This window comes from Bombina bombina, chromosome 5 (genome assembly GCF_027579735.1).
Source record: "Bombina bombina isolate aBomBom1 chromosome 5, aBomBom1.pri, whole genome shotgun sequence".
NCBI classification, from domain to species: Eukaryota; Metazoa; Chordata; class Amphibia; order Anura; family Bombinatoridae; genus Bombina; species Bombina bombina.
Window position 1 is genome coordinate 413818262 of NC_069503.1, and position 23123 is coordinate 413841384.

The following is a 23123-nucleotide window of genomic DNA, read 5'->3' on the forward strand; positions in this document are numbered from 1 at the left end:
AACGTCGCCGACACCTGCCTACACTTATTAACCCCTAATCTGCCGAGCGGACCTGAGCGCTACTATAATAAAGTTATTAACCCCTAATCCGCCTCACTAACCCTATCATAAATAGTATTAACCCCTAATCTGCCCTCCCTAACATCGCCGACACCTAACTTCAATTATTAACCCCTAATCTGACGACCGGAGCTCACCGCTATTCTAATAAATGTATTAACCCCTAAAGCTAAGTCTAACCCTAACACTAACACCCCCCTAACTTAAATATAATTTACATCTAACGAAATAAATTAACTCTTATTAAATAAATGATTCCTATTTAAAGATAAATACTTACCTGTAAAATAAATCCTAATATAGCTACAATATAAATTATAATTATATTATAGCTATTTTAGGATTAATATTTATTTTACAGGCAACTTTGTAATTATTTTAACCAGGTACAATAGCTATTAAATAGTTAAGAACTATTTAATAGTTACCTAGTTAAAATAATAACAAATTTACCTGTAAAATAAATCCTAACCTAAGATATAATTAAACCTAACACTACCCTATCAATAAAATAATTAAATAAACTACCTACAATTACCTACAATTAACCTAACACTACACTATCAATAAATTAATTAAACACAATTCCTACAAATAAATACAATTAAATAAACTAGCTAAAGTACAAAAAATAAAAAAGAACTAAGTTACAAAAAATAAAAAAATATTTACAAACATAAGAAAAATATTACAACAATTTTAAACTATTTACACCTACTCTAAGCCCCCTAATAAAATAACAAAGACCCCCAAAATAAAAAATTCCCTACCCTATTCTAAATAAAAAAAGTTACAAGCTCTTTTACCTTACCAGCCCTGAACAGGGCCCTTTGCGGGGCATGCCCCAAGAAGTTCAGCTCTTTTGCCTGTAAAAGAATAAATACAATACCCCCCCCCAACATTACAACCCACCACCCACATACCCCTAATCTAACCCAAACCCCCCTTAAATAAACCTAACACTAAGCCCCTGAAGATCTTCCTACCTTGTCTTCACCATCCAGGTTCACCGATCCGTCCTGAAGAGCTCCTCCGATGTCCTGATCCAAGCCCAAGCGGGGGGCTGAAGAGGTCCATGATCCGGTCAAAGTCTTCATCCAAGCGGGGCAGAAGAGGATCTTCCATCCGATTGAAGTCATCATCCAGGCGGCATCTTCTATGGTCTTCCATCCGGAGCGAAGCGGCAGGATCCTGAAGACCTCCAGCGCGGAACATCCATCCGGACCGACGACTGAACGACGAATGACTGTTCCTTTAAGGGACGTCATCCAAGATGGCGTCCCTCGAATTCCGATTGGCTGATAGGATTCTATCAGCCAATCGGAATTAAGGTAGGAATTTTCTGATTGGCTGATGGCCAACCCCCGCTTGGGTTGGATGAAGATGTTGGAGCCAGGACGGATCGGTGATACCTGGATGGTGAAGACAAGGTAGGAAGATCTTCAGGGGCTTAGTGTTAGGTTTATTTAAGGGGGGTTTGGGTTAGATTAGGGGTATGTGGGTGGTGGGTTGTAATGTTGGGGGGGGGGTATTGTATTTATTCTTTTACAGGCAAAAGAGCTGAAATTCTTGGGGCATGCCCCGCAAAGGGCCCTGTTCAGGGCTGGTAAGGTAAAAGAGCTTGTAACTTTTTTAATTTAGAATAGGGTAGGGAATTTTTTATTTTGGGGGGCTTTGTTATTTTATTAGGGGGCTTAGAGTAGGTGTAATTAGTTTAAAATTGTTGTAATATTTTTCTTATGTTTGTAAATATTTTTTTATTTTTTGTAACTTAGTTCTTTTTTATTTTTTGTACTTTAGCTAGTTTATTTAATTGTATTTATTTGTAGGAATTGTGTTTAATTAATTTATTGATAGTGTAGTGTTAGGTTAATTGTAGGTAATTGTAGGTAGTTTATTTAATTATTTTATTGATAGGGTAGTGTTAGGTTTAATTATATCTTAGGTTAGGATTTATTTTACAGGTAAATTTGTTATTATTTTAACTATTTTAGCTATTAAATAGTTCTTAACTATTTAATAGCTATTGTACCTAGTTAAAATAAATACCAAGTTGCCTGTAAAATAAATATTAATCCTAAAATAGCTACAATGTAATTATAATTTATATTGTAGCTATATTAGGATTTATTTTACAGGTAAGTTTTTAGCTTTAAATAGGAATCATTTATTTAATAAGAGTTAATTTATTTCGTTAGATGTAAATTATATTTAAGTTAGGGGGGTGTTAGTGTTAGGGTTAGACTTTAGGGGTTAATCAATTTATTAGAATAGCGGTGAGCTCCGGTCGTCACATTAGGGGTTAATAATTGAAGTTAGGTGTCGGCGATGTTAGGGAGGGCAGATTAGGGGGTTAATACTATTTATGATAGGGTTAGTGAGGCGGGTTAGGGGTTAATAACTTTATTATAGTAGCGCTCAGGTCCGCTCGGCAGATTAGGGGTTAATAAGTGTAGGCAGGTGTCGGCGACGTTGAGGGGGGCAGATTAGGGGTTAATAAATATAATATAGGGGTCGGCGGTGTTAGGGGTAGCAGATTAGGGGTACATAGGGATAACGTAGGTGGCGGCGCTTTGCGGTCGGAAGATTAGGGGTTAATTATTTTAAGTAGCTGGCGGCGACGTTGTGGGGGGCAGGTTAGGGGTTAATAAATGTAATATAGGGGTCGGCGGGGTTAGGGGTAGCAGATTAGGGGTACATAAGTATAACGTAGGTGGCGGTCGGCAGATTAGGGGTTAAAAATTTTAATCGAGTGGCGGCGATGTGGGGGGAGCTCGGTTTAGGGGTACATAGGTAGTTTATGGGTGTTAGTGTACTTTAGGGTACAGTAGTTAAGAGCTTTATGAACCGGCGTTAGCCAGAAAGCTCTTAACTCCTGCTATTTTCAGGCGGCTGAAGTTTTGTCGTTAGAGCTCTAACGCTCACTTCAGAAACGACTCTAAATACCGGCGTTAGAAAGATCCCATTGAAAAGATAGGATACGCAAATGGCGTAGGGGGATCTGCGGTATGGAAAAGTCGCGGCTGAAAAGTGAGCGTTAGACCCTTTAATCACTGACTCCAAATACCAGCGGGCGGCCAAAACCAGCGTTAGGAGCCTCTAACGCTGGTTTTGACGGCTACCACCGAACTCCAAATCTAGGCCATAGTTTGCAGAGAGCTTTGTTGCAGTGTTTGGTTCCATTCTGGGTGTTCTTTTAATCAAGGAGTAGCTTTCTGTGGACCAGTTTCTGTTTTAGGTTGGGTGGTTGTCTGAGTGCCAGGATAGGGGGTTTTGGAAGGATTTTTTGAGTGTGGGATCCTCTAAGAGTAGTGGCTGTAAGTCTTTTATGATTTTTCATATTCCTTCTACAGCAGGTTTATATTTGACTACTAGTGGGATACGCGATATGTTTTTCTTCTCCCTGTATTGTAGCAGGTGTTCACGTGGGGTATTAAGAGCAGAGTTATTTTGTTTGTTTATAACCCTAGTTTTGTAACCTTTTTCTCTTAATGATTGGGACAGTGTGATGAGGTTTTTGTCACGTTCCTTGGTGTCTGAGCAAATTCTGTGATATCTGGTGGCCTGACTGTAGATTATGGATTTTTTTTATGTGATTGGGGTGGGAGCTGGGGCTGTGGAGGTAGCTGCATCTATCTGTTGGTTTCCTGTATACAGATGAGTGTAATTTGCCATTTGTGATGAATATTGTTGTATCCAGGAAGCTGACACAATCTCTAGAAAAGTCAATTTTAAGCTTGATTGATGCAAGAAATAGATTAAATGATTTATGAAAATGCTTTAGGTTTTTTTTCTAATTCTGTCCATATGATGAAAATATCATCTATGTAGCGAAAGTATTTGAAGGGTTTGTGAGGGTGAGTAGCTAGGAATCTCTGTTCTAAATCAGTCATGAAGAGGTCTGCATACTGTGGTGCCATTTTGGTGCCTATGGCTGTTCCCATGGTTTGTAAATAGATGGAGTTATTGAAGATGAAATAATTGTGGGTGAGTATAAGTTCTGTAAGTTTACTGCCTCCTGTAGAAGCACTATATATCTGGTTAGAGCTGTCTGAGGAAAGAAAGTTTAAGCAGGCATTAATCTTTATGTGGAATATTGCTGTACAGGGATTTCACATCCATTGTCACAAGTATAGTATCTTTTGGCAATTCTGTTATCTGGCTGATTATATATATACACTTTTGAGCTTATTCCAGTTAACTACCTTAAAACATGCAATATCACTTTTAATATTTTTTTATATGTTTTCATGTGTTTTGAGTAGACCAACTTTACATTCCAATGTTCTTCATGTAGAAGAAAATGTAATTTGCATTTTAAATTGTTCTTCTGCTATTGAAGCCTCTACTCTACTTTTATCTAAGGTAAATTCATTTTCCTCTCTTAAGCCAGTGGCATAAAAAAAAATGTTTTCTGAGAATTTTAAAATTAGAGGGCTGATTTATAGCGGCCTGAATGGCCGAAAACAGGAGTTAAGAAACAGCGGTCTTAAGAACGCTGCTCCTTAACTCGTCCACCTGCTCTGAGACAGCGGACAGCAATCTGCCTGATTGCATATGATTGGGTTGATTGACACCTCCAGCTAGCGGCCGATTGGCCGCGAATGTGCAGGGTGCGGCATTGCACAAGCATTTCTATTGAAATGCTTGTGCAATGATAAATGCCAACACCGTATGCTGTCGGCATTTATCGATGAGCAGTGGACATGATCGCTACAGCGGATCATGTCCGTTCGCACTTTCAGAAATCGGCCCCTAGGGGTTAAACTTTTTGTACAAATGTCCTTTTCACTACACGAGAACCAATGCATTGAGATAAACTGGAAAGATGTATCCGTTTTCTTCTAAATATGTTGAAGTTTGTAATCACAAAATTATGTTTAATCAAAATATTAAACTTGGGGAATTACCTTCACTAGGACTTATCTGGAAAACAGTATTTTTTGTCGCTCAGGCATTCTTACAGGGAGAATAAATACCTTGTAATTAAAAGACATTTCTGTTGTTTTTCTTAAGAAAACATATCCCCTTAGTCTTAACATTTTTAAAACAAAATAACATTTTTCAATCTCTTTTCAACAGTCAAACTCCACCCACAATTTACCTTATTAGGAGGAGAGAATGTGGGCTTAAGTCTGCAGATAACTAGTCATAAAGTGCAATGTTGTACTGTTGTTATCAGTTAAAGGCAAGCGGAATATTCTGAACTCCTTATACTCACAGATGTAATAGTATTAAAGGGACATTCCAGCCAAAATTGGAAACCACATGGGTGCATTTCGGTATTGAACAGAAGCTTTTTTGTATTATACATGAATTAGCAAAAATGCTCCTTATACAAGTTATAGCCGTTTCAAAAGTGTATTTAAGTATGCACCGTGCACCAGCATTTTAAACACAGCACTTGCTCAGAGAGCCTAAGGTGCTCGTACCATCTGGCAATGACTCAATTTGTTAATTGCCTCCTTGATACAAGCCCCACTGGTGCTCTGAGCAGCTGCAATATTTAAAATGCTAGTGCACTAAAAATATCTAGCTATGCTTCACATGCACGTGCAGAGGAAAATGTTAACGCTAAAACAGTGATGACTTTTACTAGAAGTATTTTTGCTAATAAATGTATATTGCAAATATATTTTTATTCAATAATGTAATTCATCTATGTGTATTTCAATTTTGCCTGGAGTGTCCCTTTAAGGACACTGATGTTGTTGGATGTGACCAGGGACATCTACAAGACCTTACTGGGTCCCATGGGAGATAGTTATGTATATATAATGTAAATATCTAAATATTCAGTTTAGTGATTTAGCTGAGCTTTCATGTCATACGGACAGTGACTTAAAGGGCCACTAAACCCAAAATATTTCTTTCATGATTCAGATAGAGAATAGAAATTTAAACAACATTACAATTTACTTCTATAATTTATTTTGCTTAATTTTTTAAATATCCTTATTTGAAGAAAAAGCAATGCATATGGTGAGCCAATCACATGATGCCTCTATGTGCAGCAACCAATCAGCAGCTAGTAAGCATATCTAGATATGCTTTTCATCAAAGAATATCAAGAGAATAAAACAAATTAGATAATATAAGTAAATTAGAAAGATGTTTAACATTGCATTCTCTTTCTAAATCATAAAAGAAAAAATGTGGCTGGCATGTCCCTATAAACTTTAATGTCCTGCATAAACACAGAATATCCAGAATTATGTACATTATGCCCATACAGGAAAAACAGGGATGAGACCTATAATATAATTAGTTTGTGTGTTGCAAATCATACACAAAGAGGTTGGAGAGAGTAATAGAGGGCCAAACAAAAAAGGACCTCATTGTGGCCCCTGGGATTTAGACTGGACAGCCTTGGTACATTTAAAACGAATTCCTTTAAATCTTAATGACAGCTATGTAACAAATTTGAGTTGTACATAAAAACACCTAGCTCTACTCAACTATAAGCAGTGTTTGCCTAGAGCTAAGCTTTGGACACATGGGGAGGAAAAACAGAAAAAGGTTTCCACTATGACTTTTCAATTATGTACAAGATGAAAAACATTGCCTGTGGCATAGAAAATCTGTGGTCGATAATAACATTTGAACTGTCAAATTCTTAACAGAAACTGTTCCTTTTAATACGTACTATGTTCGTCATTGATAAATTGGTTGACATGTTAAAAACATTATAGAGTTCATACAGTAATGCTACTTTTTTATATAAACAAAAAATGTGTTTCCTAGAAAATGATGTTGCTGTCTCATTGAAGCACAGATTTTGATACTGTAACCAAGGTTACATAGAGATACAAAGTAACAACGCTAATTAATTTAACCTTCTGGATTTAAATGTTTCAGTCTATTGAGCAAAGAAAAAACTAAGTATTTACCTTTTCCATAACATTAGTTGCTTTGTGCACCACTTCATTCATTAGCATCCTATAAATGTCTTCAACAAATTTTTCTCCGGAGCTGTTATCTATGATTGGTCCATTCAACACAACACCATTCACAAGCACTGCATTCTTTTTCATGGTTCTTGTTTCCTGTGTGATTGATTCAGCTGAAAAATAAAATTGTTTTAATTATTAATATAATACTTCTGGGGAACCTGCATCAAATATTTTCTTCCTGTTAGAGGTAACCTTGGATTGTTATTATCACAGTGGAATACTATATGTATTATTTAAAGGGACAGCTGACACACAAATTGTTATTGTTTAAAAATGATAGATAATGCCTTTACTACCCATTCCCCAGATTTCACAACCAACATTTTTATATTAATATACTTTATAACATTGAAACCTTTACATTTCTGCTTGAGACACTACAGATAGCCTCTTATCTCATGTTTTTTTTTATTAGCTTTACACAACAAGAGACTGCTAATTCATGTGGGCCATAAAGATAACATTGTGCTCTCTCCTGTGGAGTTGTGCAGGACACTGCACTAATTGGCTAAAATGCAAGTCAATAGATAATAAATAACCATGTGGTAAGGAGGCTGTCAGAAGAGGCTTAGATACAAGTTAATCACAGAGGTTAAAAGCATATTAATATAAACATGTTGGCTGTGCAAAACTGGGGAATGGGTAATAAAGGGATTAACTATCTTTTTAAACAATGCATTTTTGGTGCTCTGACAAAATGCAGAAGGACATTTGGCAGACAGACTTTTGGCAGACAGATTTCTGTCAGATGGACATTTGGCCGACGGACAGAATGCCGAAGAATGTTCCGATTTCGGCAGAGGGCAGATACGTTCCAGAGTGCTCTGTTCTAATCAGAGCCTCGAGCGCTGCAACTGCCTCTGGGAACCTTACCATGGGTCCCAGCCCGCACGTCTTGTAATTCTCTGTCTGGGAAATTATCTATCTATCTATCTATCTATCTATCTATCTATCTATCTATCTATTTATCAAATCTATATATTTATCTATCAAATCTATTGTATCTATCAAATGTATCTATTGCATCTATTGATATATCTATCTAATCTATGTATCTATCAAATCTATCTATCTCGTGGCCGGACTGTTATCTGACAGCCACTTGTGTTTTGGCCAAATGTCCGTCGGCTAAAAGTCCGGCCACGGCAATTTTAGAGTTGACTTTCCTTTTTAAGACCATTTAAAATTGAAGTGTTATTTTGTACAGCTATTCTGTAGTCACAAAAATGTCATAATATAGTAAATGTAAATCTAATTCATTTTTCTCATGTCTGGTTATGTTTTTGTTTATGAAAACAGTGATAATTTGACATAAACGTCTTACAAAACATAGAAACAAAAACATAAAAATACAAATTTTAATGGCAGCAAAAAACAGTAGCTGAAGTTTAGGCTTAAAGGGACAGCAATGTCAAAATTAAACTTTCATGTTTCAGATAGAGAAGACAATTCACTTCTATTATCATATTTGCTTTCTTCTATTGGTATTCTTTGTTGAAGAGCATACCTAGGTAGGTGCACGAGTAGCAGTACACTACTGGAAGCTTTCAGGTGATTGCTGGCTCCACATATATGCCTCTTGCCATTAGCTCACCTGATTTGTTAAGCTACCTTCTAGTATAATATTGCTGCTCTTTCAAAATGGATACCAAGGGAATCAAGCAATTTTGAAAAAAAAAAAAATAATTTGGAAAGTTGTTTAAAATTGCATACTCATGAAAGTTTAATTTTGACTCTGATAGCCCTTTAATTAGTTAGATTTAAATAAATGACTGGTATCCAGGTATTTTTGAACTTCAGTGGTATATCTATACCTAATACAACTATTGTAAGGATATTCGTCACATCACCTTTTCTGTAAGACAATCCTTCTGCAGATTTATTTTAATCTCTTTCCACTCAAACAATTACTTATACTAGCATTTCTCTTTTTAAGAAAAGCAAAAAAGTAACAGGGGAAAAAACCCCATACAGTGATGAACTAGGCTTGGGGCAGGGTGGCAATTGCCCCATTCCTGAGCTGCCATCAGAAATGACATATCAGTCAGAGGAGGAGATAAGAAATGGTATTTGTACATTGAAGTTTTATTTTGTTCTTTCTCTCACTCGATTTTGTAGTAAACATTTAGAAAAGGAAAGTTCTTCATTTGCCTACCTGTATATACCACAGCCTCCTGTAAGGCTGTGACATGAAGCAATGGAAAACTGAACAAATTAAAGGGACACTGAACCCAATTTTTTTCTTTTGTAATTCAGAAAGAGCATGCAATTTAAAGCAACTTTCGAATTTACTCCTATTATCGATTTTTCTTCGTTCTCTTGCTATCATTATTTGAAAAAGAAGGCATCTAAGCTTTTTTTTTTTGGTTTCAGTACTCTGGACAGCACTTTTTTTATTGGTGGATGAATTTATCCACCAATCAGCAAGGACAACCCAGGTTGTTCACCAAAAATGGGCCGGCATCTAAACTTACATTCTTGCATTTCAAATAAAGATACCAAGAGAATGAAGAAAATTTGATAATAGGAGTAAATTAGAAAGTTGCTTAAAATTTCATGCTCAAACTGAATCACAAAACAAAATTTTTGGGTACAGTGTCCCTTTAAGTAAAAAAATGCATAAAAGCTAAATTAATTTTAAAATAATAAATAACTCATATTGCAATGTTTTATTTTAAGAATTAACCAATGCTTAGTGCTTTTTTTATAAGAACAATGTAAAGTTCTGCTCTTATCAATAAGCTATAATTATTTGCCTGTCTTCTGTGCTAATTTGCTGTCTCTCTATGTTTAGTCACTACCACAACATTAAGATTCTGTCAGCTGTTCCCACTCTGCACCCTGGTTGCCTTCATTACAACTTTGTTATTTATCCTGTCAATCAAGCTGATTTCACTCTGCCCCTTATATTGTCCTTAGTTATTCTTAACGCCTATAAACTGCAGTATTGGAGCTATTAATGTAATGTAGGGTTGGATGGGGGGGGGGGGGGACCTTACTGTTACATTATACTTAATATAATTAATAAGATATTATATTTTAGTTCGAAACCTTATTGCATAGTTTATCTTAAAATATTTTAACAGAGAATATTGTACAATTTTTTTATAAAAAAAAATTGGCAATCTAATTTAAAATGTAAAAACTTGCTTTTAATTTAAAATTCCAAATAAATATGATATGCAAGTAATTTGACTAAGGGAATAACAAATAAAAATACATTGAATCCATCATTATAGTTCTCCAGAGTAATTTGAATGGTGTAAATTGATTTCAGATTCAATTTTAACTAGTTTTACATACTTCCAAAAATGTTTTCAGGTGATAAGCATAATCCTATCCCCATATTCAGTTAACATTCTGTAGCTTGGTAGTTTTAGGAAAGAAAAACATAGCATTTTATAGTATGTTACTTTAATCCGATGGTATAAAATAATTATTTTTCAATTGCCACCTTCACCTGTGATTGACTCAACATCAGACATAACAAATACAGTATATAAAAGAATGTTTAATAAGCTATTCAATTTACTTTAGTATTTAATTTAGTATGTCCAATTCCAATGTTTAGTTAACATATTTCTCAACATGTTATTAAAAACAATATATTTTTTGTTTAATTACAAATGTATTTGTTTAATATCTATTTTAATATTTAAAATATTTTATTTTCTTATTTATAGGTACCTACCTTATATATATATATATATATATATATATATATATATATATATATATATATATATATAAATATAAATAGATAAGTTAAAATATGATGTTATTGCCTATGTAAGTGTTTTACATTTCTTTTAAATGTTTCACCTTTGGTAATAGGCATTTTGACCTTTTAAGTCTAAGAGAGGACCTTAAAAGCTTATACTCCATTGACATGTGCATATGACAAGCAATGAGTTGTTAATGGGTTCAATTTTAACTGTGCTCAAATTATTACTTTTTTGATCCCATTAACTTAAGTGGGAGCAGAAAAAAAACCTTTCACTGCCATAATATGGTAAGAGCAAAAAAGAAATCTGACAGCTTTTTAGACTATAGTAACAAGATAGTAAGTAAAGTAGTACTAATGGTAAGTACTTTTAGGTGCCAAATATTTTTTTAATCAACTAGCACCTGTTAGGGGGGCAATATAGCAATAAAGAGACTCATAGAAAAATGATTTACAAAGTCTGTAACAAAAAAAAGAGTGCTTTACCCCTACAATTACATAGGAAAAATCCTCACTAAATAATACAGGAACATTGTTTAACCATTCATACTTTATCTTTATTGGTTTAACTATTCCATCATACACATTTAAAAACACTTAAACTCTCTAGATATCAATATATAGCATAGGTGTGTGAATGATACCTCTGAGAATCATGTATCTATATGTGAAACATTGTACTTGATTTGTATAATATCAAGCAGTCAGATACAAACAATATCTTTTGTAGCTGGCTATTAATACATTCAAAAATAATGCTGTAACAAGAGGACCTGTTATTATATGGGATGTCAGATTATGAGATTAAAGATATCTAGCTAATAATTATAAGGTCCTTGCTTGCACAGTTAACTTTAGCACAGCTGCTAAGTCTAATAGATTATGTCTGCTTAAACTCTCTAGATATCTATATATAGCATAGGTGTGTAAATAATACCTCTGAGAATCATGAATCTAGATGTAAAACATTGTACTTTGTTTGTACAATATCAAGTAGTTAGATACAAACATTCGGCTAGATTGCAAGTCTTGCATTATGAGTAAAAATGCAGTGTTAAGCCTCATAATGCTGCTTTTTTACTACCGCTGCTATTATGAGTCTTGTAGGTACAGCTGTCCCGCATACTTTTTTGGCCTTACTGCAAATCAACGTACGCAATTTGCGTATAGTCTATTTTCAATGGGACTTCCATAGCGCCGGTATTACAAGCTTTTTTTGGAGACCAAAAAGTGAGCGGTACAGCCTATTCTGCAAGATTCGTAACGCATTCTAAATTCAGTAGTTATTACTTAGTAGTTATTACTTATTACTGCATTCTATTGGCTGATTGTTTCAACCAGCCAATAGAATGCAGGTTCAATGCAGGCTCAATCCTATTGGCTGATTGCATCAGCCAATAGGATTTTTTCAACCTTAATTCCGATTGCCTGATCAATCTATCAGCCAATCGGAATCTAAGGGATGCCATCTTGGATGATTTCATTTAAAGGAACCTTCATTCATCGTTAGTAGCCGGAAAGAAGAGGATGCCCTGTGTCGGATGTCTTGAAGATGGACTTGCTCAGCGCCGGATGGATGAAGATAGAAGATGCCGTCTGGATGAAGACTTCTGCCCGTCTGGAGGACCACTTCTCCCGGCTTGGATGAAGACCTCTCCCGGCATCATTGAGCACTTCTTGCCGCTTTGTTGAGGACTTCTCCTGGCTATTGGTAGTTTAGTTTAGGCTAGGCAGGGCTTTTTTTTTTATTTTGGGGGTGGGTTATTTTGATAGGGCTATTAGATTAGGTTTAATTAGTTTAAATATCTTGTAATTTGTTTTTTGTTTTGTGTAATTTAGTGGGGTTTTTTTGTAATTTAGGTAATTGTATTTAATTTAGTTAATTGCATTTAATTTAGGTAATTTATTTAATTGTAGTGTAGTTTTAGGTGTTAGTGTAACTTAGGTTAGGTTTTATTTTACAGGTAAATTTGTATTTTTTTAGCTAGGTAGTTATTAAATAGTTAATAACTATTTAATATTTATTCTACCTAGTTAAAATAAATACAAACTTGCTTGTAAAATAAAAATAAACCCTAAGATAGCTACAATGTAACTATTAGTTATATTGTAGCTAGACTAGGGTTTATTTTACAGGTAAGTATTTAGTTTTACATAGGAATTATTTAGTTATTAATTGTAGGTTTTATTTAGATTTATTTTAATTATATTTAAGTTAGGGGGTGTTAGGGTTGGACTTAGGTTTAGGGGTTAATACATTTAATATAGTGGCAGCAACATTGGGGCTGGCAGATTAGGGGTTAATAATATTTAACTAGTGTTTGTGATGCGGCAATGCGGCGGTTTAGGAGTTAATATGTTTATTATAGTGGTGGCGATGTTGGGGGCATCAGATTAGGGGTTAATAAGTATAATGTAGGTGCCTGCGATGTCCAGAGCGGCATATTAGGGGTTAATAAATATAATGTAAGTGTCGGCGATGTCGGGGCGGCAGATTAGGGGTTAATAAGTGTATGATTAGGGGTGTTTAGACTCGGGGTTCATGTTAGGGTGTTAGGTGTAAACATAACTTTTGTTTCCCCATAGGAATCAATGGGACTGTGTTACGGAGCTTTACGCTGCTTTTTTGCAGGTGTTAGACTTTTTTTTAGCCGGATCTCCCCATTGATGTCCATGGCTGAATTGTGCACGAGCATGTACAACCAGCTCACGCCTGACTTAAAGGGACATTAAACACTAAATACATGCTAGATAGAATAATGCATTCAAAGAAAAGATTAGTCCATAACTAACATGTAGATGTATTTTTTTAAAGTTTCATTAGTTGTTTAAAAAGTGACAAAATAAGTGTAAAGCTTTATTGTCTATAAAGCAATGGGAGCTGCCATGTTGTAACTTGTGTTACCTTCTCTGCTGTGGCCAATTAGGGTCAGTTATAAATAAGTCACTAGAGTGTGCAGCCAATGGTTGTGCTGGATTTAACAGTGTTTTGCACTTCCATTTCTAACAGGAACTGAAAAGCACACAATTTCAGAATGGAATTACAGGCAAAGAGGACAAAATAAATAATGAAAGTATATTGCAGATTTGTTTTATATATACAATTTATAATTTTATATTACCATCTCAAAGTGTTTAATGTCCCTTTAAGCAGCTCTATGCTCACTTCTTGCCTGATAACGCCGGGTTTATAAAAACTTGTAATACCAGCACTGTAGGTAAGTGAGCGGTGACAATAATGTGCAAGTTAGTACCGCACCCCTCATAACGCAAAACTCATAATCTAGCCGAATATTTTTTAGCCAGCTATTAAAAAAAAATCAGAAATAATGATGTAACAAGAGGACTTGTTAATATGTGGAATGTGAGATTGCGAAATTAAAGCTATCTAGCTAATACTCTTTCTGTAATTATAAAGTCCTTGCTTGCACAGTTAACTTTAGCACAGCTGTTCAGTGTAATAGATTCTGTCTGCTTAAGCCCCTTCTATAGCAGGGGCAAGATTAACATTTAACTGACTTGTTTTACTATTATAGCATAACGTCTGATCTCAGATAATAACACACATTTACAAGCTATTGGCAATCACCAATTATGATTGGGAGTAAGTGGTTAAAAAATGAGAGTATGAACTCTCTGAAGCCAGACCCCTCATTTCAGCTTTTTAGACTTCTGAGTGGTTCTAACATTTTCGGCAACTGCAATTGTTTTCATCCAGCTGAAAATTACAGCAATGTAAACTCTTCCTTAGTCTCTTAAAAATCAAATGGTTAGTAGTCCAACATTTTGAAGATAGTTCCAAACTGTGTTCCACAATCTTTTCTCCTAGCATGCCCTGCCTTTAATAAAGACAGCTGAAATCATGGTCATTAACAAAAAAAAATTTGAGAGGCAAACAACGAAAATGCCTCAAACTAAATAATTTCAGTAGGAATATTTGCAGGAGGAGAGTATTACTTGTACACACATGCTGAACATCATGTTTAAAAAATGTGGATCAGTCATTTTAAAAAGTTGATCCCCATACTTTTATATTAAGGGCACAATTCAACTAAGGGACATTTTCCCCCTGCTGTCTACCCTCTATATATACATTACAGAAAGAAAGCTTGTGGCATTCAACCCATGATTATAACCTCCAAGTGGCTTAACTAGTAGCACCAAAGTGTTGTTAATAGCAGGTACAAATATATCTCACCTACTTCATGTTCTTAAAAAAACAGGCAGCATAAGTCATGCTTCAGGATATCTCAGAACCCACCCACAAGATAAGTAACGTCCCTCCTCTTCTGCAATTCTGGCACTACATCAGAAGCATCTTCCCTTTAAACATGAACTTGCATTCATCTGTTAAATTGCTTTAAAGTATGATTACATAATTGTGAAGCATTGGTTATTTCTATCACAGTGCCACCCCCTTCTTAAAGGCATCATATGTATGAGGTTGCAAATAGAAATTGATTTCTTGATTTTCTTGATTTCTTATGCTTCACTACGCTCCTAGTTTGACAATGGAGGACCATGGTACAACTAATTTGATAAACAATTTACTTAAAGGGACAGTCAAGTCCAAAAAAAACTTTCTTTTTCAAATAGGGCATGCTATTTTAAACAACTTTCCAATTTACTTTTATCAACAATTTTGCTTTGTTCTCTTGGTATTCTAGTTGAAAGCAAACCTAGGAAGGCACATATGATAATTTCTAAGCCCTTGAAGGTCGCCTCTATTTTATTTACTTTTCACAGCAGGGGAAAGCAAGCTCATGTAGGCCATATAGATAGCATTGTGATCACGCTTGTGGCTAGTGGCAGACACTGCACTAATTGGCTAAAATGCAAGTCAACAGATAATAACTAAAAGTCATGTGATTAGGGGCAGTCAGAAGATTCTTAGATACAAGTTAGTCACAGAAGTAAAAAGTGTATTAATATAACAGTGTTGGTTTTGCAAAACTGGTGAATGGGTAATAAAGGGATTATCTATCTTTTTAAACAACAACCATTTTGGTGTTGACTGTCCCGTTAATATAATAGGAGTAGTTCTCTAACAACTTAGATCCCAATTCTTACCTGCCCAGGATATACCTCCACATTGTATTTTGGGGGTTCTGTGAGCAGTAGGGTGTAGTTGGTTAGTTAACTCTCCTATATATTCTTACTGTATCTTTATGGTATGTATGGCACCTAGTGCTCATCCTGACCGGTCAGGTTCTTTTCTATGTAGATTTCTAGTGTCTACAAAAATATTCAAACCTGTCATTATATGTATGCACTTTAGTACATAATTGCTTTGCCAACATTTTTAGACTTTCTATGTTGCGTGGGACTTGTGGTATGCCCACGGGGTGATATGCTACTGACTTTCAATAAAATATATTTTTTTACATTTTGGATACGATTGAGGAGCCCTTATTTCTAAAAGAGTGCTGAATTCCCTTTTATTAACAAAATTTAAATTTAGTTTATCTCTCTTTTATTGTTCCATAATACATTTGATTAAAGGTCTGCACCACTGGCCTATCAGGCAATTTTATAAGGACTGCTGCATGAATTACATCAGTCACTTTGTATATAGCTTCTATCTACTAGCATTTGCTTCCCCTCTGATCTCTGCTTGATAAATAAATATATATATATATATATACCATCCAATGTACTGTGTCACCCTCCTAGGGACATCTGCCTGGGTGCAGAGATGAAATAAATACTCCTTGCAGAACAAATGCACTCACAGGGCTTTTTAAAGGTGAAAAACAAAGCTTTCTTTAATGTAACGTTTTCAGGGATTTCTTCCCCTTCATCAGCATAACAAAAGGTGTTAAACATTCAAACTTATATACATATGTATGTAATAACCAAATAACAAGTACCTGTGTCCACTCAGTGAAAATCGCGCCAAACTTCTGTTTGGAACGCATAGTTTGCGTTCCAATCTGTGTGAAACCGGAAGTATTAACCTGTGATACTTCCGGTCTATTTAAGTCATATTTAATATATATATTTTTTCAAATTATATGTGCTCAAACATAGGGTTTTCCGTATTTCATATGTATGATTACTCTTTAAAAGCATTGCCTTTTTAAACTTATAAGCTAGTGCTCATATCAAATGTGTTTACTATTCCGTGTGTAAGTGCATATGTTTAACCTGATCGTATCACCTAATCAGTTATTGCGTACAATCTATTTATAATGTGACCATATTAGATCACCATCCAAGTGAATGTTCGCTAGATCCTAGGTCTGTGTTTCGGTACCGGTCCCGGCTCGTGTGTTTGTTTTCTCGGTTGGCTTAGTAACCATGACATGCCGGAACTACTTAGAGTAGGGATCTACTTGTATATCCATGCATGCTAATGTAAATAGCCTGTTATGTGTGAATAATTTATACCAGTGCAGTCCCCTATATGGATTAGTATAGTAACGCTTAGATATATGCACAAGGACTGCAAATATAATATAGTCCCAAATTAACTCACACACAATATAAAATCATACAAAAATCAATCCTGTATATTATCCATCTTGACGCTAAATTGTATACATTATAAATAGATTGTACACAATAACTGATTAGGTGATACGATCAGGTTAAACATATGCACTTATACACGGAATAGCAAACACATTTGATATGAGCACTAGCTTATAAGTTTAAAAAGGCAATGCTTTTAAAGAGTAATCATACATATGAAAAACGGAAAAACCCTATGATAAAGCATATATAATTTGAAAAAATATATATATAAAATATGACTTAAATAGACCGGAAGAAATCCCTGAAAACGTTACATTAAAGAAAGCCTTGTTTTTCACCTTTAAAAAGTCCTGTGAGTGCATTTGTTCTGCAAGGAGTATATATATATATATATATATATATATATATATATATATATATATATATATATATATATATATATATATATATATATATAATTGGAGTAGCCGTGTTAGTCCAGTAGATAAGATGCTCAGAAAACAAAGTATTGCAGTATGCAGTGATACCTTTTTTATTGGACTAACATAATATTTAAAAGACAAGCTTTCAAGAGTTTTCCTCTCTTCCTCAGGTCTGAAGCAATACTGATCAATCTGATATAGATACACATCACATATAACAAATGGAAAGGAGGGAGGGGGTGAGAGGGGTGACATAAAAAGCAGAGAATGTGTCTGAAGGAGAAAATAGCTGAGAATAGCCAGAAAGAATAAATAAATAAAAAGAGGAGAGTAAATAGGCCAGATGAGAGGAAAAACAAAAGGAAAAAGAAACCAATATAGGACAATAAGATGAGAGATTATAGAAAGTTATGGTAGTGTGTGAGAAAGCCACAGTCTACATTAAGTCATTCATTTCTGGTATTGAAATGTGTGATGATTTTCATCTCAAACGTCTTTCGTTCATGAGAGTCTTTGAAATTCCCTTTTAATCCTGAGGTTAAGGATGGAGTGACCAGTCTGGGTGAAGTGATGACCAACAGGGGTACAATATTTGTTTTCCTTGTGGTTTTTGATCGAGTGTCTGTGTAGATTCATTCTGAGATGCAGCTTTAGGTCAGTTTCTCCAATGTAGCAACCTCTGTCACACGCTGTACACTGTATCATGTACACCACATTAGCAGATGAGCACGAATAGGATCCTTTAATATTATATGACGTATTATTGTGTCTGGCTGTGTTGTTGTCACATATATGTTGACACAGTTTGCAGAGTGATTTGTTGCATCGTGCAGTGCCATTCTGTGTAAGCTTCTGTTCTGTGGTTAATTTGCTGTGGACCAATCTCTGTCTCAGGTTAGGCGGTTGTTTGAATGCTAGTATGTGGGGTTCAGGAAATATTTTTTGAGTGTGGGCTCCTCTGAAATTAGTGGTTGTAGCTCTTTAATAATTTTGTGCACACCTTCCAGAGTAGGGTTGTAAGTGACTACTAGAGGGGTTCTTGTTTTGTTTTCCTTTTCTTTGTATTGTAGGAGCTTTCCCGTGGTGTTTTTAGGGCAGATTTGATTTTTTAGATATTGTCCTTTCCTTGTAGCCCTTTTGCCTAAATGACTCTGACAGTGTACTCCCTTCCATTTGTTGTATGTGATGTGTATCTATATCAGATTGATCAGTATTGCTTCAGACCTGAAGAAGAGAGGAAAACTCTTGAAAGCTTGTCTTTGAAATATTATGTTAGTCCAATAAAAATGGTATCACTGCATACTGCAATACTTTGTTTTCTGAGCATCATATATATATTTTTTTATATATATTCGTGTAAATCAACTGAATTGCTTAGATAGTAATGCAATAATATATAAAAGATATGGCTGAAAAAAAAGACAAGAGTGTTTAAACTTATATCAGATATAAGTAAATTCCAACACAGCTTTCACTCTTCTACCCTGATGCTTGAAACACTTTCACCAAATGTTTTGACAAAAGCTTCAGCAGCGAAAGTGAGAAAGTCTATTAGCACGGACAATAAAGCAGTTCTCAGACAGCCACTAGCATCAGAGAACTAATGTAAATATATTAGATAATTGTGCAGGTATAAAAAGAGTGTATTAATATTAGTTCAGCTGTATATTAATTACAGCAAGTTCTATGAGACATACCTCAATCACTGCAGAGCAATTAAAGGACCATTAAATACAGTTGAATTTCATAATTAGCAAGTGCAAAATAAAAAGACAATGCAATAACTCTTAGGGGTCAATTTATGAAGCAGCGGATGTTGCTTCCGACCCACTCCGCTTCAGTTCCCCCTGAAGCGGAAGTTAAGAAGCAGCAGTCCTAAGACCGCTGCTCCTTAACTCGTCCGCCACCTCTGAGGTAGCGGACAGCAATCAGCCCGATCTAATACGATCGGGTTAATTGACACCCCCTGCTGGCGGCCAATTGGCCGTGAATCTGCAGGAGGCGGTATTGCGCCAGCGGTTCACAAGAACTGCTGGTGCAATGATAAATGCAGACAGCGTATGTTGTTGGCATTTATTGATGTGTGGTGGACATGATTCGCTATAGCAGATCATGTCTGTCCGCACCATGTTAAATCCTAACCCCTTACTCTGAATTTTAAATGAGCAGTCATTTTTTTCTGACAATTGTTTTTGCTGCATATGTATACAGTATAAACTTGCGCACATGCTCAGTGGGAGCTAGTGCGTCAGTAAGTGTGCATATAAAAAGACTATGCAAAATTCGATAATGTAAGTAAATTGGAAAGTCTTTAACCCCTTAAGGACCAGCGACGTACCCTGTATGTCACTGGCCTTTTTTTGGGACTTGATTGTTTTATAGCGCGGTCTTGCCAGCAGCATTGAGACTGCTCTATTCTACAAAGCCTGCTGGAGGGAGGGCATTGATAGCGTGTTCTTGCTAGACTTGTGCTATTATGTCCTGAAAAACCCCTTAACGACCAGTGACATACAGGGTACATTGTGGTCATTAAGGGGTTAAAAATAAAATAGCATGCTGTATTTGAATCCTGAAAGTTTAATTTTGACTTCTAGTTTTAAAAGCCTCTAAAACTATCATTTGGTTAGCATACTTTGCATTGTTTTGCATTCCATTGATATACCCTGCGAAAACTATTTTTTATTTGTTTATCTTATCTTTGATGTGACTTTAACCCTTTAAGGACACAGCTTTCAGTTTGCTCAATTGTTTTATGACGGAAAAATTCCGTCATATGTCCTTAAGAGGTTAAGAGACTATGGGGCTGCTTTATGAAACAGTTAATTGACCCCAATGCATCTGTTTCCGCTGCTCCTTAACTCATACGCCACCTCTGAGGCAGCGGAGAGCAATCAGCCCGATCAGATATGATTGGATTGATTGACACCCCCTGCTAGCGGCTGATTGGCCGCGAATCTGCAGGGGGCGAAATTGCACAAGCAGTTCACCAGAACTTCTTGTGCAATGTTAAATGCTGACAGCGTATGCTGTCGGCATTCAGCGATGTCTGGCGGACATAATCTGCTATAGCGGATCATGTCCGCCAGACATTAATAAATAAGCCCTTGTAAATAAGCTCCTGCACAGCCTTAATTACATTTATTTTAGCCTAGATTAGAAAGGGAGAGCATTTGTTACAGTGAGAAGCTCAAACACTCAAAATGAGAGAAAAAAAATGATAGTACTGCAGTGTTCCCTCTAAGGCCAGTTTTGTGAGCAATTCAGCAGTGAAACAGTTAATTAGTGAACCACACCTTGCAGTCTGCATTTTGTATTTTCTAATTGATCTAATTAACTGTTTCACTGCTGGATTGCACACAAAACTGACTTTAAAAGAAACAATGGTACACTCTCCCATTAATATACAATGGTCAAGATACAGAAGGCTATTTTCAAAAGTACATTATTTCCTTTTGTGATGTGGTGACAATAACATATATATATATATATATATATATATATATATATATATATATATATTTAGAGAGTGTTTAATCAATGGTATTTGTTTTTGTTTTTTTTAAAGAAAAATAAATATTACTGTTCAGTCTATTTGAGCTGGGGCATTATGGGCATACAGCACATGTGTGTATAAGGTGTCATAAATATGCATTATACCGTAAAAAATGTTCCTTATGCAGTTTAAAAAAAATGGTATAAAATTTGTTTTGTATTTTGGTGTGTTTTTTTGTTCAGAAAGAAAATTAATAGAACATGATATTAATAAAATAAAAACATGGCCTCAGCTTTTCACAGTCACTATAGTGTGATATTGCTTACACTATAAACTGTGTTTTGTATAACATTTCTGAGCTGCTTCCTTCGCATTGTACAGATTGCATTTAGGAAAATCTGTATAGCTCAAATGTATGACTAATTCATTTTCAAGTTTTGCTATTCATTCCTTTCACATTGTATAACAACATCAATGTAAACACTTGAATTGTAAGGCATATTCATGCTGAATGCCTATTGTATAAGTGTTTTATTTGTATAAGGTGTAACTGGTAGATTTCTGTTAACAATGGGAATCTCAGTTGACTATCAGCTCTGGTAAGTTGCACTTAAGCAATACAAACACTTAAGTGGGAAAACTTTACTTTAAACTTGTAATACGTGAGCACATATGCTCTCAATTTCCTCGTGGTAGCAGTTTCACACTAGTGCACACCACTTGTAATCAAGACCTTTATATTTATAATGTTAGGCTCTGTTTATCTGTTGTTGGGCTCTGTTTATCAAGTTGGGTAAGCAGCCAGCTTGGTGCCCTTGCGGTAGGGATGGGCGAATATGCTTAAAGTGTAATTGGTTTGGTAGAACGAATAGTCCATTAAAATTCGGTGATGTTATTTCCATTTTTTGTTACTTTTTTTTTTTTATGTTCATAATTAGATTCAATATCCACATTTGAAATTTAGAATGTAACATTCGATTTAAAAAATACTATTCAGAAGTTCAGTAGTTAATTTGGTAGGGAATTTAGTAAATTGATACATAATAGATACAAATATATCAATCACAATGTTTCTATTTTGAATATTGCATAATTTGAATATTACATTTAAAGCGAGCATTAGAAATACTATAACAAATATATTGATTCAAATTTTTTTATTTGAATATTGCATAATTCAAATGGAATTATTGGAAAAATTGTAATCAAATATTACATTTAAAAAAAGCATTAGAAATACTATTACATTAAACAAATGTTTACAAACATTTGAAATTTAAAACAAACAAACAAATGTTTAAAAATTTGTTTCATTTTTTGAATATTGCAAAACATTCGCCCATCCCTACCTTGCTTTCATAACAAATTGCAGGTCACAAGTTAAGAATCTGTGGTCATTAAAGGGTTAAATCATCCAGAACTGATTTATTTGATTGATTGGTTGTGCTACAGCAGTGGGAGCCTATGCTTGTGCAATGTTAAATGTAAGCAACAGATGTTACTTGAGTACATTGAAACTAGGTGGGAAGGTTCTCCAGCTGGGGAGGTTGCCCTGATGGTTGACAAATTGATATTCTTAGTAAGCTAATAATTATTTAAGATTTTTTTTTCATAAGTTGTTTTATTTTCATCTTAAATAAAATTCATTGGTCATAAATGAATGTGTCTTGGCAATATACTTGTAGGTTTTATTGACAGGATGCTTTTTCCTGCTGTCCTCCAATGAAGATTGCTATAATTGTATTCATCCAATAGGTTACATTTTAAATAAAGATATACATATTTGAAAAATTACAACCATGTCTATATGACACTGGAACAAGAAAAGATGAAGCTTTAAATTAAATGCAGTTACTACTAGTGTGGATAATCAATGTGACTTACACAAAGAAATGATGGGGCCTATCTATCAAGCATCCGAATGGAGCTTGAGGGCCTGTGTTTCTGGTGAACCTGCAGGCTCGCCAGAAACAGCAGTTATGAAGCAGCGGTCC

General features: G+C 35.1%; 1 protein-coding gene across 1 annotated transcript in view; it reads right to left on the minus strand.

Annotated features, from left to right (window-relative positions):
• The window catches only part of GADL1 (glutamate decarboxylase like 1), a 579827-nt gene that overhangs the window by 455824 nt on the left and 100880 nt on the right, over positions 1–23123 (minus strand). Inside the window, exon 2 of the mRNA XM_053714251.1 lies at positions 6951–7123. Within this exon, the coding sequence (XP_053570226.1) occupies positions 6951–7123 (173 nt within the window). The remainder of the gene's footprint in view (positions 1–6950; positions 7124–23123) is intronic.